The 12524-nt window shown below is 41.5% G+C and overlaps 1 protein-coding gene across 6 annotated transcripts; it reads right to left on the bottom strand.

Annotated features, from left to right (window-relative positions):
* Window positions 1-1450: 1450 nt before the first annotated feature.
* On the bottom strand, window positions 1451-12113 carry prkaa2 (protein kinase, AMP-activated, alpha 2 catalytic subunit). 6 transcript variants are annotated; one of them, XM_042005307.1, is made up of 11 exons: window positions 11880-11932; window positions 10807-10895; window positions 10487-10628; window positions 9264-9357; window positions 7438-7582; window positions 6529-6616; window positions 5770-5994; window positions 4313-4475; window positions 3886-4224; window positions 3678-3804; window positions 1451-2946 (listed from the first exon to the last, which is right to left on the bottom strand). In XM_042005307.1, exons 4-11 carry the CDS (start codon window positions 9321-9323, stop codon window positions 2696-2698), a joined length of 1398 nt encoding a protein of 465 aa, XP_041861241.1. In that variant the 5' UTR covers window positions 9324-9357; window positions 10487-10628; window positions 10807-10895; window positions 11880-11932; the 3' UTR covers window positions 1451-2695. The 6 variants fall into 6 exon arrangements, with proteins under 6 accessions (XP_041861241.1, XP_041861237.1, XP_041861236.1 ...); XM_042005303.1 differs by lacking the exon at window positions 11880-11932 and adding an exon at window positions 11254-11522; XM_042005302.1 differs by lacking the exon at window positions 10807-10895 and having other exon boundaries at window positions 11880-12113.
* Between the last annotated feature and the right edge of the window lie 411 nt (window positions 12114-12524).

Here is a 12524-nt window from a genome sequence, read left to right on the forward strand (position 1 = left end):
GTTTCAGTACAGTGTCAAAGACTGCGGCTTTCACCGCTTCAGCTCAGTCTTCATCGCAATCTGATGGAGGCAGAAATGACTGAAACCAGCAGTGCTACAACAGCGCAAAGAAACAGCTCAGTTTCTGTCAACATCAAGCTGAGCAACGGTGTGTGTGTGTGGGGGGGGTAACTCCTCACAGTTACTTTGATGCTGTGTTGGTTAACACCTTAGATTAGCAAGTTCAGTCGCCGGTTATTATATTCCTTTTTTTTCCCCAATTTGCAGATGCGTCTGTGACTCAGAGCTGCAGTGCTCGGCAAACCGAGCGCTCTATAACACTGATGTCTTCAGGGAGGAGGAAGAGGAGGGTATAATGCTGGTGTTTCAGCTCAGAAACACAAAACATTATTGAATTTTTGGTGGGGAAGATCTAAACCGACAAGTTATCTCCCTAACACTGAAATGAACCAAATGACATCAACTTAAGTCCCAAAAGAGCTCTTAAACAAGATTCTTAAATATCTAAACAAACTCTAAAGAAATCAGGTCCATGAAAATTGCTTCAATATTAACCATTTGCAATTATAATCTTATGCATTTATGTCTGAATTCTTTTGTCCCAGTAACCCTCAATTATCTTCCCACTGACACTTTCACTCACATCACTCGTCATAAAAAACCCTGCCTTCTTGTCCTTTCGCCAGTCGCATGCTTCCATCCTGAGAAAATAACAATGACAGATAAAAAATGTACCGCTGCAGTTATGTACAGTATTTTTACTCTTCTTTTAACTATCACTTAACAGTATATGTACAGTGTTTTGTAAAGATTTGAGACACCAGTAAACAGAAAAACAATTACAGTACAATCCCTCAGACCTCTGCTGTACTGCAAACAGTAGAAAGGCAATCGTTGTGTACGCTCCACCTAAACACTGATGATTAAAACCAAGAGAGCAAACTTAGAGAAGAAAATTCAGCACCAACATTCATTTTCCATTAGCCAAAAAAGAGTGGAGCAACTATGAAATATGACTGCAATACGAAACATGTCAACAATGCAATCTTACAGGACGATGCAGAACATTTATATCAGTGCTGAAGCTGTGCTGTTCATCAACACTAACTACAGAGTCTTTGTCCAATCAGAGAGAGCGGTGCGATGAAGAGTAAATCTGCAAACTGCCGACCTCAGTCCAGGACTTTTAGAGTGCAGACTGAACAGAAAAGAACGGCTAAACGAAAGTGACAACAAGCTCAGTCGACACCTCCCAACAGTTTGACCAAAATCCTGACGCACCCGTGTAAAGTCAGTAAAAACACATGTGACACACACTTCTGACTCAAACACACTCTTCGTATACATGGGTAGAATTATTGTGTTGCATTCTTTAAGGCAACTGGAGAAAGGTTTCTGTGGCTTATGCTCTGCTGTAGCACATGCACACCATCTCACACCACTCTTTCTCACTTCTATAAACATCTTATCTGGTTACAGAACAACTGACGTATGGCTGATGAAGTCTGCAGATTTGTCAGAGAAGAATGTGTTTAATGTGTAGAAGTCATTCATGGAAAATTCATTTCAATGCTTCGAATTCTTGTGGTGTTTCTCACTACTTAAAAGGCTTAATGTGACAATGTTTGCTACACTAAAACATTCCTGTTGCATCACGAGACATCTGTTGTGATTAAGATTACTGCATACTTGACTGATTGCCTGTTCTGAAGTCACAGGTCTGCTTTGCTTGCTTTATTACTTTGCATTCTGTTGGAGCAGCACTGAGAAGCCGAGCGGCAGCTGCTTTATTACGAGCTCTGTGAGTGTTGCATATTTGCAAGACAAAGATAGCGAGCAGCAAAATCCATGTGACATGGTGTGCATGTGTGTTCTACACAAAAGAAGTTTCATATTTTGCACCATCATGCTGTCTCTGGTGATTCATTTATCATCTACAATCTATTTAAAAATTAGGTTAAAACTTTGTGATGTAGTCCTAAAATAATATAACTACAGTACCTAAAAAAACAATCTTTCAAAAAAATAAATATGGATCTGATACCTAAATAATAATAATAATCTTTCTGATGTATAAAGTCTGTTATTTGGTATAACTCTGTCAACATTGTCAGCTATGTAATATGATTATAATATACATGGAAAACGAGCTTTTTTACAGACCATATAAAACCTGACATAGAATTCTGTGTGACTCAGCTCTAACGGTGATCGCCCCGATCTCATGCGAGACAAGCTGCAAAACTGACCTCTGATCAGTGTCTGAGGCAAACTCTGCAGGATGTTACGGTTGCTGACGAGGTTCAGCGGTTAATGAAATATTAAAGGTGTTTTTGGAGGAGTGACCTTAAACTTGATCTTTGCTGACTCCGTCCTCTTTCATTCTGCTGACTTCTACAAGTTCATCAACAAAGCCAAATCCTATAATCAGTTTTCACAAGCTGTGGCCCATTGTTTGACCACCGGGATTTAACCCAATGACTGTATCAAAAACAAAACTCTGATTTTACTCCCTTTTTCTCTCTCCATTCACCTGAGGTCAACACCACATGGGTATTGCTTATCACGGTGCCGTTTGGAGAACAGAAAGAGGAGGTCACTCCAAACATCTACAACTTCCTACCTCCCAGATTTGCAGTTAGCTTAAAAACCCCGCTGACATCCAGGTTTCAGGAAGGTTGAGAATCAGCAGGTCTCAGCGTGCCAGTGTGGTGATCAGGCTGGCACACATTTCAAAGAAGTCCATGGTGTGTGATCCCTGGCGTGGGGTGAGTTGAGGAGAGCTACCGGACAGGGATCCAGGGAGAGAGGAGCTGAGCAGGGGCAGATCAATCGCTGGGCTTGCAGAATCGATGCTTAGTCTGGGTCTGTGGAGACCGGCGGTGGAACCTGACCTCTGGGGGGTGGACGACCCCGATTTAAAGCCAACGGCCTCGATGATGTCATCTATGGGTTGCAGCACAGAACTCATTAAAGAGGAGTTACCTGCTTCATATTTTTATACTGCTCTTTTTACAAACACTACCACGCAGGCTGGAGATAATCTGCACTGTACAACAGTCTAAGATTTAAAATGAAAAACATGCACAAAGGTGCTTCACAACTCCCACTGTCTGTCAACCTTCCACCCCTCTTACTTCTTCGTTTTCTTTTAATTTATTTATTTTAACGATGGATCTTTAAAGAGAATTTGATACAAAAATTGTACAAAATAATATGGGTAAAATGTTTTTGTTCTCCTTCAAAGTACTATATATATATATATCTGTGTGTGTGTGTAATATATAAAATCAACATTTCTGTGTTGATTTAACAAGATATGTCAGACCTCTTTCAAAAACACTGAATTTTTTAATGGCATAAGAAAAATGACAATATGGAACAGTAATTTGTTCGAACTCTGTAACTTACCACACAAGTTTTTAACTTTTTCAACACAACCAACGCCATGTAAAACAGACTAAAACTTAATATGCAGATTCATATTTTAGGCAGTGACAAAAAAAAATAAAAAAATATTTTGAGCGGGGGACCTCTGGCTCAGCTGACATGTATTTATCCTAAAGTATGTAATTCTAATGATTTCCCATTACATATGATGGCAGTGTGTCCCAATTTTTGACTGGTAGTGTATTCAGTCAGAAACTCAGTGAAGATCAGTTTTGCCTCTCACTTACCATCGATACTCTTGAAGTCGAGGAGGTAGGATCTGTTGTCCACCTGGTAGAGTTGCAGGCTCATTTTTACCAGGTTTCCTGTCACTGGGTTCTTCCTTCGTACTCGCAGGTGGTACGGATTTACCACCTATGACACAAAACAACAGTCATTTGCAGGCCTGAGTGTGTGCTGTACAAGCCTGTGTGTGTGTAAGAGATATTCTGTTACCTTCCAGTCAAAGCTGAGCTGTTTCATGGCTCTGTACACCTCAGCCATGATATCATAAGGTCTACTCTGACTCCTGATACCCAAGTGCCACTTGGCTTTCTTTACTGCCATCGGTTTGGGCCGGGTGGTGTTGAGGGCATCCAGGGGACAACGGGACTTGGGGCTGTCAGCCAAGAGTGGGGGCATCCTCTCTGGGTGGGGTTTGACCCCAGGAGGCAGCGGCATGCCCTCCTCTATAAAGGAGCCCTGCGGAGGACTGGATGCCAAGTAGAATTCACTGGCCTGGGTCATGATGCGACGATTATCTATGATGAGGTGATAGGCAACTGCTAACTGATCCTGCATGGACAGAGGGAAGACAGACAAGAGGTAACTCACCGAATACTTATTCTTACTGAACTTTACAGCAGTAAAAACTCATTAACACCTGTGGATCTCCACTGTAGAGGCTGGACACAACTTCAGATTCTGTGCATTCAAACTTCTCACACACTTCTCTGACAGCCTCCTCATCCAGGACAGTGGCGTCGTACGACGGGTCTTCAGGAAACAGGTAGCCTGGCAGGTCCTGCTTGAACCACTCGTGCTCCCTAACAAAACACAGCATGACCCGACAATTCCGTGAGTGCAACCCAAATCTAACAATGAATACAGAGTAGTCGACACAAAAAGGTGAAATATGTGAGCATTTAAAGTCAAACATATTAATCTGTGTGTGGGATAGGGCTCTATTTAGTTATTAATTATTAAAAATTGGTACTAAATTGTCATAATAATAAAAAGTTCATGTGTGTGAGCTTTCAGCACACACATGAACTTACCTCAAGATATCTGCAAGTCGTGCATATGTGTGTGTTCTTTCAGTTATCGCAATACTTGGCACTCAGTCATTGGCTAGGTTCAATGAAGTAGTAGTACAGACTGATACCTTTGGACAATGGACAAAAGGAAGTAGTTGAACAACAAAATGAAGAAATGTGTGTCAGGTGTCACACTGCAAGAATCAACCACTTCCAGCAACTTGGATGATTTCAGCAACATGTCGACACCTAGAGCAGCAACCTCAGCAATTGGCGCATGTGCCCCTCCTTCTCCACTCCCGCTGGGGGCATCGTCTGCAGCTGGATTAAACTCAACCTGACTCTGAGCAATCCTTACAAACTGGAACAAGGCACAGTTATATTTTTACCTACAGTATTTTAATCGGTTAGTTTTTTTGTCTGCTGTTTCCTTTACGTTTTACAGAGCTAAAGAAAGTTGCACAAAATTAAACAGGGTATGTTGGGTTGAGTAAATGCAGCTTTTCTCTGAAATGCACTTGAGTACTTGAGCCGGTTCGTTACTAAGCTTCATGGCTCCATGTAGAAGTTTGTTGAGTGACAAGATTATAATGAAAGCATCTTTGCTGTGGTGAGCATCTGTGTTGTTTGACCCACAGTGCTGGACGAATCTCTCATAAACATCATTGTTTAGGTTCTTGGATTAAAAGAGCACAGCCTCTTAATTAGAGAGTGATTATTGATTTCGATACAAAACTGACTTTGCTATTCATAAATGAAATGTTTTATTTTATTTATCAGTTGTCAGGTCACAGCAGGATTTTTTTTTTTTTTTTTTTGTAGTAATATATATATAGGTCAAATATTACAAAAACGACTGCAGTCCAGTAGATTTACTGTGTCAGTATCTGGAGCAAATAAACACCTGGATGAAGGAGAATTTTCTAATATTACATCAAGACAGAACTGAGATTTTTGTGTTTGGTAGCAAAGAGAAGAGGGTCAGCATTGGTAAACACAGGGTAATGGGTAAGAAGAGTATAGGAAAGTGTTCAGCACAGCAGATAAAAGAGGCATCTTGACTGAACAGAGGAGGGGTTAGTACCTGATGTCTTTGATGGTGGCTCTCTTAAGTGGATCCACCTGCAGCATGAGCATTAGCAGCGAGGCCACGGAGCGGGTCAGGTACTCCGGGATGTAGAAGACGCCTCCTCTGATCTTCTTAAACAGTGTGGGAACGTGCTCATCATCAAAGGGCAGAGTGCCACACAGCAGGGCGTACAGGATCACCCCGCAGCTCCAGATGTCCACCTCTGGTCCCGCGTACAGCCTGGAAGAGACATGAGAAGGGTTCGATAAATGAAACACAATGTGACGATTATGTGAAGTTACCAGTACCCTGTAGAGTCTCTGACCTCCTGTATTGCTACGAAGCATCTTTTTTTCATGCATTTTGTTGGAATCATGCATGCACAAGTAAAAACAAACATGTGTGGCACACATTCCTGCCAGCAGTAATCCACACAGCCAAGCCACCTGAATAATAGTGACTGAACAATTACCCTAAAAACACAGACAAGTGGGATTAGAGCTGAAACAATCAGCTGATTCATTGATAAGTTGAGAGCCAAAACAATAATCAGGCACTACTGATGATCAAAAAGGATTTTGGATAGTATGTAATTTACAATCACTGCAGTATCTGAAGACACACTTAAAGATTGTCATCTTTAAATGTCTGCCACCCTGTAAAGCTACTAATTAATAATAACCTACAGAAACATGATTAAACAGAATATATTTATCAGGTTATTCAATAATGTCGCCTTGATCATGCATGTGACTGCACATATACCACACAGACCTTCCTGAGATGACCTCTGGAGCTGCATAGTTGGGTGAGCCACAGCTAGTTCGTAGAAATTCCCCATCTGACATCATGTTTGACAGTCCTGTTGGCCAATCATAAGGCAAGCACACGTTAATATTCAACTGTCTTTACTCTGACAGTAAAAGAGACTGAAGAAAGACTCCTGTGTGATCATTTTTTATTGCTATTGGTCCTCTGACACAGACGGTTTACAGTGAATACTGCCAGGCAGAGCTACAGTGTACGCTGTGGACACTGCTGAGATCTTTATCCTCCTTTGCCCGCCAAGACTCTAAGCTCCGAACACAAAGCTCATCTAATTGGATGAGCCTCTGTGTGTCTGCCAGGGCGTGTGCCAAACACTACACATCAGACACTGTGCGATTTGCTGACCTTCACTTTATCTTTTATCCCAGCTCCCAGAGCACTTTCTCTCACTGCTCACCAGTGTCTTCATGCTCTCAGCTAAAACGCTCCTCCTGCTCGACACATCTGCCACACCCCCCTCGATTCCTTCCCTATCAGATGACACTGGGCCTCAAGGCTTCCTGCCAGTCTTGATATGAGACCTGGCCGTTGCTAAGGGACGTCTCTCCACCCCTCGTACCCTGCCGCGCAAAAGGGCCCTCATGTGTTTTAGAAAATATTTCCCTTTTTTTTTTTTTTATCGTGTTGCATCAGGCATTTCCTCTTCAGCTGGAAAAATGAACACCAACAAACCATCACCTGGCTTTAATTAAATAGTTTAATTACTTAGTAACTCCAGTCTGCTCCTCCACAAACAGCTCTCTCTTGTTCACTTCTGAACAAGTCTTGTCATTTTCTGCTCTTCCACTTCTTTCATACTAAAACAATCCTTCTGTTCTTTTGTCTCTCCTTCTTAGTGTTCTTCTGGGGTCTTACCAAAGTCTGCGATCTTGGCGTTCTTGTTGGCATCAAGCAAGACATTTTCGGGTTTGAGGTCTCTGTGTACCACCATGTGCCTGTGGCAGTAGTCTACAGCTGAGATAATCTGCTGGAAGAGACGTCGAGCTTCCGTGTCCTCCACCTGAAAGACAGAAAATGAAAGGAAAGGATTAGATTTTAACTTCAAAAATACAAAACTGTGTGACTGAGGTATGGGTCTAAGGAAACTCTACAGACCCATGGCATGTAATGACCTGTGACTGAAAAGTATAGAAACGAAAAAGAACTGGATAAATGATCTGTGTTATGCTGAACCGGTACATACAGTAGGTGGTTCTATGTAAATATTTAGTCCTGCTTCAGTTTTGTTTTGAGCAACACTAACAAAGGAAGCTGTGGCTAAAGGCTCCAGTATGTTGACAGTTGTTTAAGGATTCTATAATGTGGTTGTTCCTGGATTTTTCACTGAATACAGCCTGCACTGACTTGAAATGCAGCTTGCAGGATGGTAGACAGCACACTGGGAGTGTAGAGCTGAAAGACACTAAAGCAAAAAAAACTGGGAACAGCTTTCTGGGGAATAGTTTTAGTCTTCTCTCAGATTTTTTCTTCGCAAACATTTAAATCCAATTTAAATACACTGTAACTTAAAGTTGAAGTCTAACTGGGTCGTTGCAACACATTTATTTTTTCTGCCATTCATTTATTTTTTCAGCTGATTCAGATTCAGCTGAGCTTTAGCTGCAAGATTTCATATTTGACTACAGAATACTTTGGAAGAATTCTTTAACTCCAATTCAATTTCAATTGTGTGCCAATGCACAACAAAGTCATCTCAAGGCACTTTAAGGGAATAATCATTTTAAGCCAATTTATAAAGAGTTTGACTGCAGGTTGTCCAGGTCCTGAGGCTGGAAAACAAGCCCAAATCATCACCCTTCCACCACTGTGCTTTACAGCGGACATGATGTGTTTGTTCTAATGTGCTGTGTTTAGTTTTGCCAAACTTTATGACATGTAGTATGGCATAATGCCCAAAAGGGCATTGTTCCCCAAAGTTGTCTGGAGTTTTCACTGCAACTTTGCAAACCTTGATTTGCTGCATGTTCTTTTTAGAGAGAAAATGTTTTCTGCTGGCAAACTATCCAAACAAGCCACAACTGTGCTGTCGTGAACTTGAACATTTAACTTGCTAACTGAAGCCTGTAGAGTCTGAAGTGTAGCTCTTTGGTTGCTTGCAGTTTCTCTGATCACACAGTCTGACCTTGGGAGGAACCTGCTGGGACATCCTCTTCTCTCTACTATGTTTTAAGACCTTGAATAAACTCAAGCTCTTTGGAAATGGCCTTATTTCTTAGACTGATGTGCTGCAACCATTGCTTCTCTGAGGTCACAGCTGATGTCTTTCCCCCTTGGCATTTTGTTAACACACACCATTATGCTGCAGACCAGCAAACTGCCAAAACGCTCTTTTTAAAGCTCACGTTTGATAAATTATTTGTGTGTATTTGATTAGCAGCACTTAGATACAACTTACCCTTTTTAATACTATGGAGACAGTAAGGGTGGATTTAGTGTTACACATACTGCATTTTATCTTGGTTCAAGTTGACAAGAGTTGCTCTTTATCTGAGCATGTATTTACTTCATTTCAAGATCAGGTAAGGACCAGATTTTTTATGCTCTAATACATAAAACCTTAGGATAGAACAAGGGTGTGATTTGCTTTTCATTCAATGAAACACTAATTTCAGGTCTAATGTAACCAAAGAATTATGAATACATGTATTTAACCGGTCAATTAATTAATAAAAATGCCTTACCCGTCCATTTTTGCAGATGTAGTCAAACAGCTCCCCTCCTGACACATACTCCATGACCATGAAGAAATCTGTCGGTGTACTTATAACTTGGTACCTAGAACAACACAGTTGTAATGATGTGAACTCGTTCTACAATTTTAAGCCTGCTTCCTGATTTGTCCTTACAATTTTCTTTTTAATCAAAACTCTAAAACCTATTTTATTAATACAAACTCACACACAGTGTAAGTACACAGAAACAGAGACACAGCTCGGCTGACTGATGTAGGACAGCTGAGTGTAGGTAATCCTTTCATAAAGGTCAAGCATATTAAACTGCAGGCCCCATCTCATGAATTGTTGCTATTGGGCGAATCTGCACTTCATCACAATCTGTTTCTGTTTCAGAGCCGACTGCAGCAAGACATGTGTAGCCTTTGGGGTGGGAAATAAACACAAGTCAAATCACAACTCCTCCACTTTTCTGTCCAGCATGCACACATTCAAAGTTTTTAATACTCTTTATAGTAAAAGTGCTTGCACGCAGGAGCACTCAGTGCAATTTCTGCAATTCATTTGACATTGTGTTTCTATAAACTTGTGCAAAACGTTATGAGTCTAACTTTCCTGGGTCTGTATCAATTACCCGAAACCATGCCTAAAATGCATGTGACAGTGCACCAGCATTTATGAGTGTACAGTATGTTTCTGACAGAGTTTCCCAACACTCCTGCTTGTGACCTGACAGCTCACATATCTGCCATCACTTAGAGTGTTACAGTACGGACTAACCCTAACCCAGGCCTAAAAATAACACAGAGATTAATGACAGACACAAAAAGAATGGACTGACAAGGGGAAAGAGACCAGGGGAAACATAAGATGGTGGACATAGCGAAAGCAAAACATACATCTGCCAAGGATAAGGATTTAGTCATGCAGGATTTAAAGCAACGTCTGACCAGAGAGCAGGTTTCTTTATCTAGGTCCAAGCCTGTGTGTGAGTGTGCTTTAGTATGTTTGTGCTTTCTAGATCATAGATGCAATGAGCATGCTCAATACTGACCGGCAGTAATAAATAAACAGGAATAAACAAACAGGAAAGAGCACAGTAAACACAGAGGACAGCATAGTAGTAATCCTGCACCACAAGAATAACACAACAGCTAAGTCATCCTATGTGGAGGCTGTCAGAACTAAAGTCTTACATCTGATAGAAAGATGTGTTGTCTTCCTCCACTTACAGTTTGATGATGTGTGGGTGTCTGAAAAGTTTGAGATTCTGGATCTCTCGTTTGATCTTTCCAACAACATCAAGACTGCGGATCTTCTGTCTGTTCAGGATCTTCACAGCCACTTTATGGCCTGTCAACTGATGCTCCCCAACTACGAACAGAATACACACATGAGAGAGACAGACTATAGACCAATGATTTTAGGAAAACACAGCAGCTGGTTTACAGGCTGTAGGGCCACAAGGTTTAGAAAGGATTAGAAGAACTATTGCATTGGAAACTTAATAACACAGTAAAAATGTGTATTTTCTAATGTTTTCAGCCCTCACATAGCCCCTGTGTTCTGGCCGTGTCTTTGAGGTGTTTAAGTTTTCTGGAGCCTGAGCGTGAGTTCAAAATGTTATTGCAGCTGCAAAATCTGAACACAGGGAAACAAAATCTGTTATTAACCCTTGATAACAGAAGGATGAACTGCGCACACATATATATGTATATATATATATATATCATTGCAAACTCTTTATTATTATTATTATTATTATTATTGTTGTTGTTATTATTGATCTAATTCGGTATATATATCATGAATCTAAAATTATTTTTAAGTGGTTTCCTATTTTAAAAAAAGCATAAAGCTAGAATAATTTATAATTATGTCCCTATAAGAATGCAACCGTGAAAGCAGGTGGTTTAACGCCACCCTGTAAGCTAACATCCATCCATAAAGCATCCATTCAACTGCAAACTCAAGAAACAGGCGGGGTTAGAAAGCTCACAAGGTCATGCAGAGAGCCCAAAACACTAGCTAAGAAAACTGAATTAATATCCTGCTGTAAGATTTTCCACTAAATATTGGCGTGTGTCAACGGTTTCCCCAGCTTGGCAGGCACTGAACAAGCTAGCATTGCCAAGTAGCGAGGTTTCTAATAGGACTAGCAACGCTGCTTCGGTACGTTAATGTCTGTTAACTACATTAGGTTCACACTGTGGGTTTCGGTTAGACTGAAAGCTTCAGGCGTCCCTTCCCACAAGACGGGGTAAAGAAACCTACCATATCATAAGTCTGAACTGTTTAATGCTACGAAATGATAATGACAGCGTGACTCTGCATCTCTGTTGCCCTCCAGGTAATTACACCTGCTATAGCTGGTAACTGTGGCTAGAAGGGGGCTTTGGTGGAAGAATGTGACTTTGAAATGGTCGGATTCTCATAGCGCACTTACGGCCCAAATTCAATCTTATTTCTGCCCGTAAAGCGGTGAGTTACGCAAACTGCTTACTATCAAGTTCAACACGGTGCGTCGAGAAGGGGGGGCACGGCCACTACTTCACATTAACTACTCCGCCTGACAGCCTCAAATGCTCACATTAAGCTCCGCATGACACAAAAACATGACTTAACTCTTCACTTTCCCGAATGTCCCCACTCCGAGCGTGTCGCCGAGGATGTAATGGCCGATCTTTACCCTGCCTTCGTGTTTCTGTTGTTGCCGCTCAGCCATCTTCTCCGTTACCGACGGCTGAGCTCGCTCGGTGCGGTGCGTGTGCTGGTGCCTGGATGCCTGTGTGGGGCAACTCGGGTGGGGCGGGGCCCTTCTGTTCTCACTGCGAGGAACCAGCGATTACTTGAGACAACTGTAGGTCCTTGGCAGACGTGAAGCTGGCCCCCCACCCCACCGAAAACACAGTGGAAATGGTCTCGATCGTTTGTGCTGCGTTAGTGCTGGTTTGTGCAGAAAAATTTTTCGTTTTGCTGCTTTTGTTTTTAAGATATTAAAACATATTTTTAAGGTCAATCTAAGTTCACCCAGCCGTCCACATTGTCCAAATTGAACAAAAATGGTCTCAGTCGTTTGTGCTGCGTTAGTGCTGGTTTATGCTGAGAAATTTTCGTTTATGCTGCTTTGGTTTTTAAGATATGACTAGTTTATTATAAGGCGATGACGTCACCCAGCCTTCCACATTGTCCCAATTGAACAAAAATGGTCTCAATCGTTTGTGCTGCGTTAGTGTTGGTTTGTGCTGAAAAAAAATCGTTTGTGCTGTT

The sequence above is a fragment of the Melanotaenia boesemani genome, chromosome 14, assembly GCF_017639745.1.
Source record: "Melanotaenia boesemani isolate fMelBoe1 chromosome 14, fMelBoe1.pri, whole genome shotgun sequence".
In the NCBI taxonomy this organism is placed as follows: Eukaryota; Metazoa; Chordata; class Actinopteri; order Atheriniformes; family Melanotaeniidae; genus Melanotaenia; species Melanotaenia boesemani.

Bases quoted from the DNA above. Each gene is read 5' to 3' on its own strand.
- prkaa2 (XM_042005302.1), bottom strand. From the start codon at position 11,979: ATGGCTGAGCGGCAACAACAGAAACACGAAGGCAGGGTAAAGATCGGC. The intron at 9,358-10,486 runs GTAAGTGGAGGA...GTGTTGTTCTAG, and splicing joins CACCCACACATCATCAAACT to GTACCAAGTTATAAGTACAC. The intron at 7,583-9,263 runs GTAAGGCATTTT...TCTGTCTTTCAG, and splicing joins ACATCTGCAAAAATGGACGG to GTGGAGGACACGGAAGCTCG.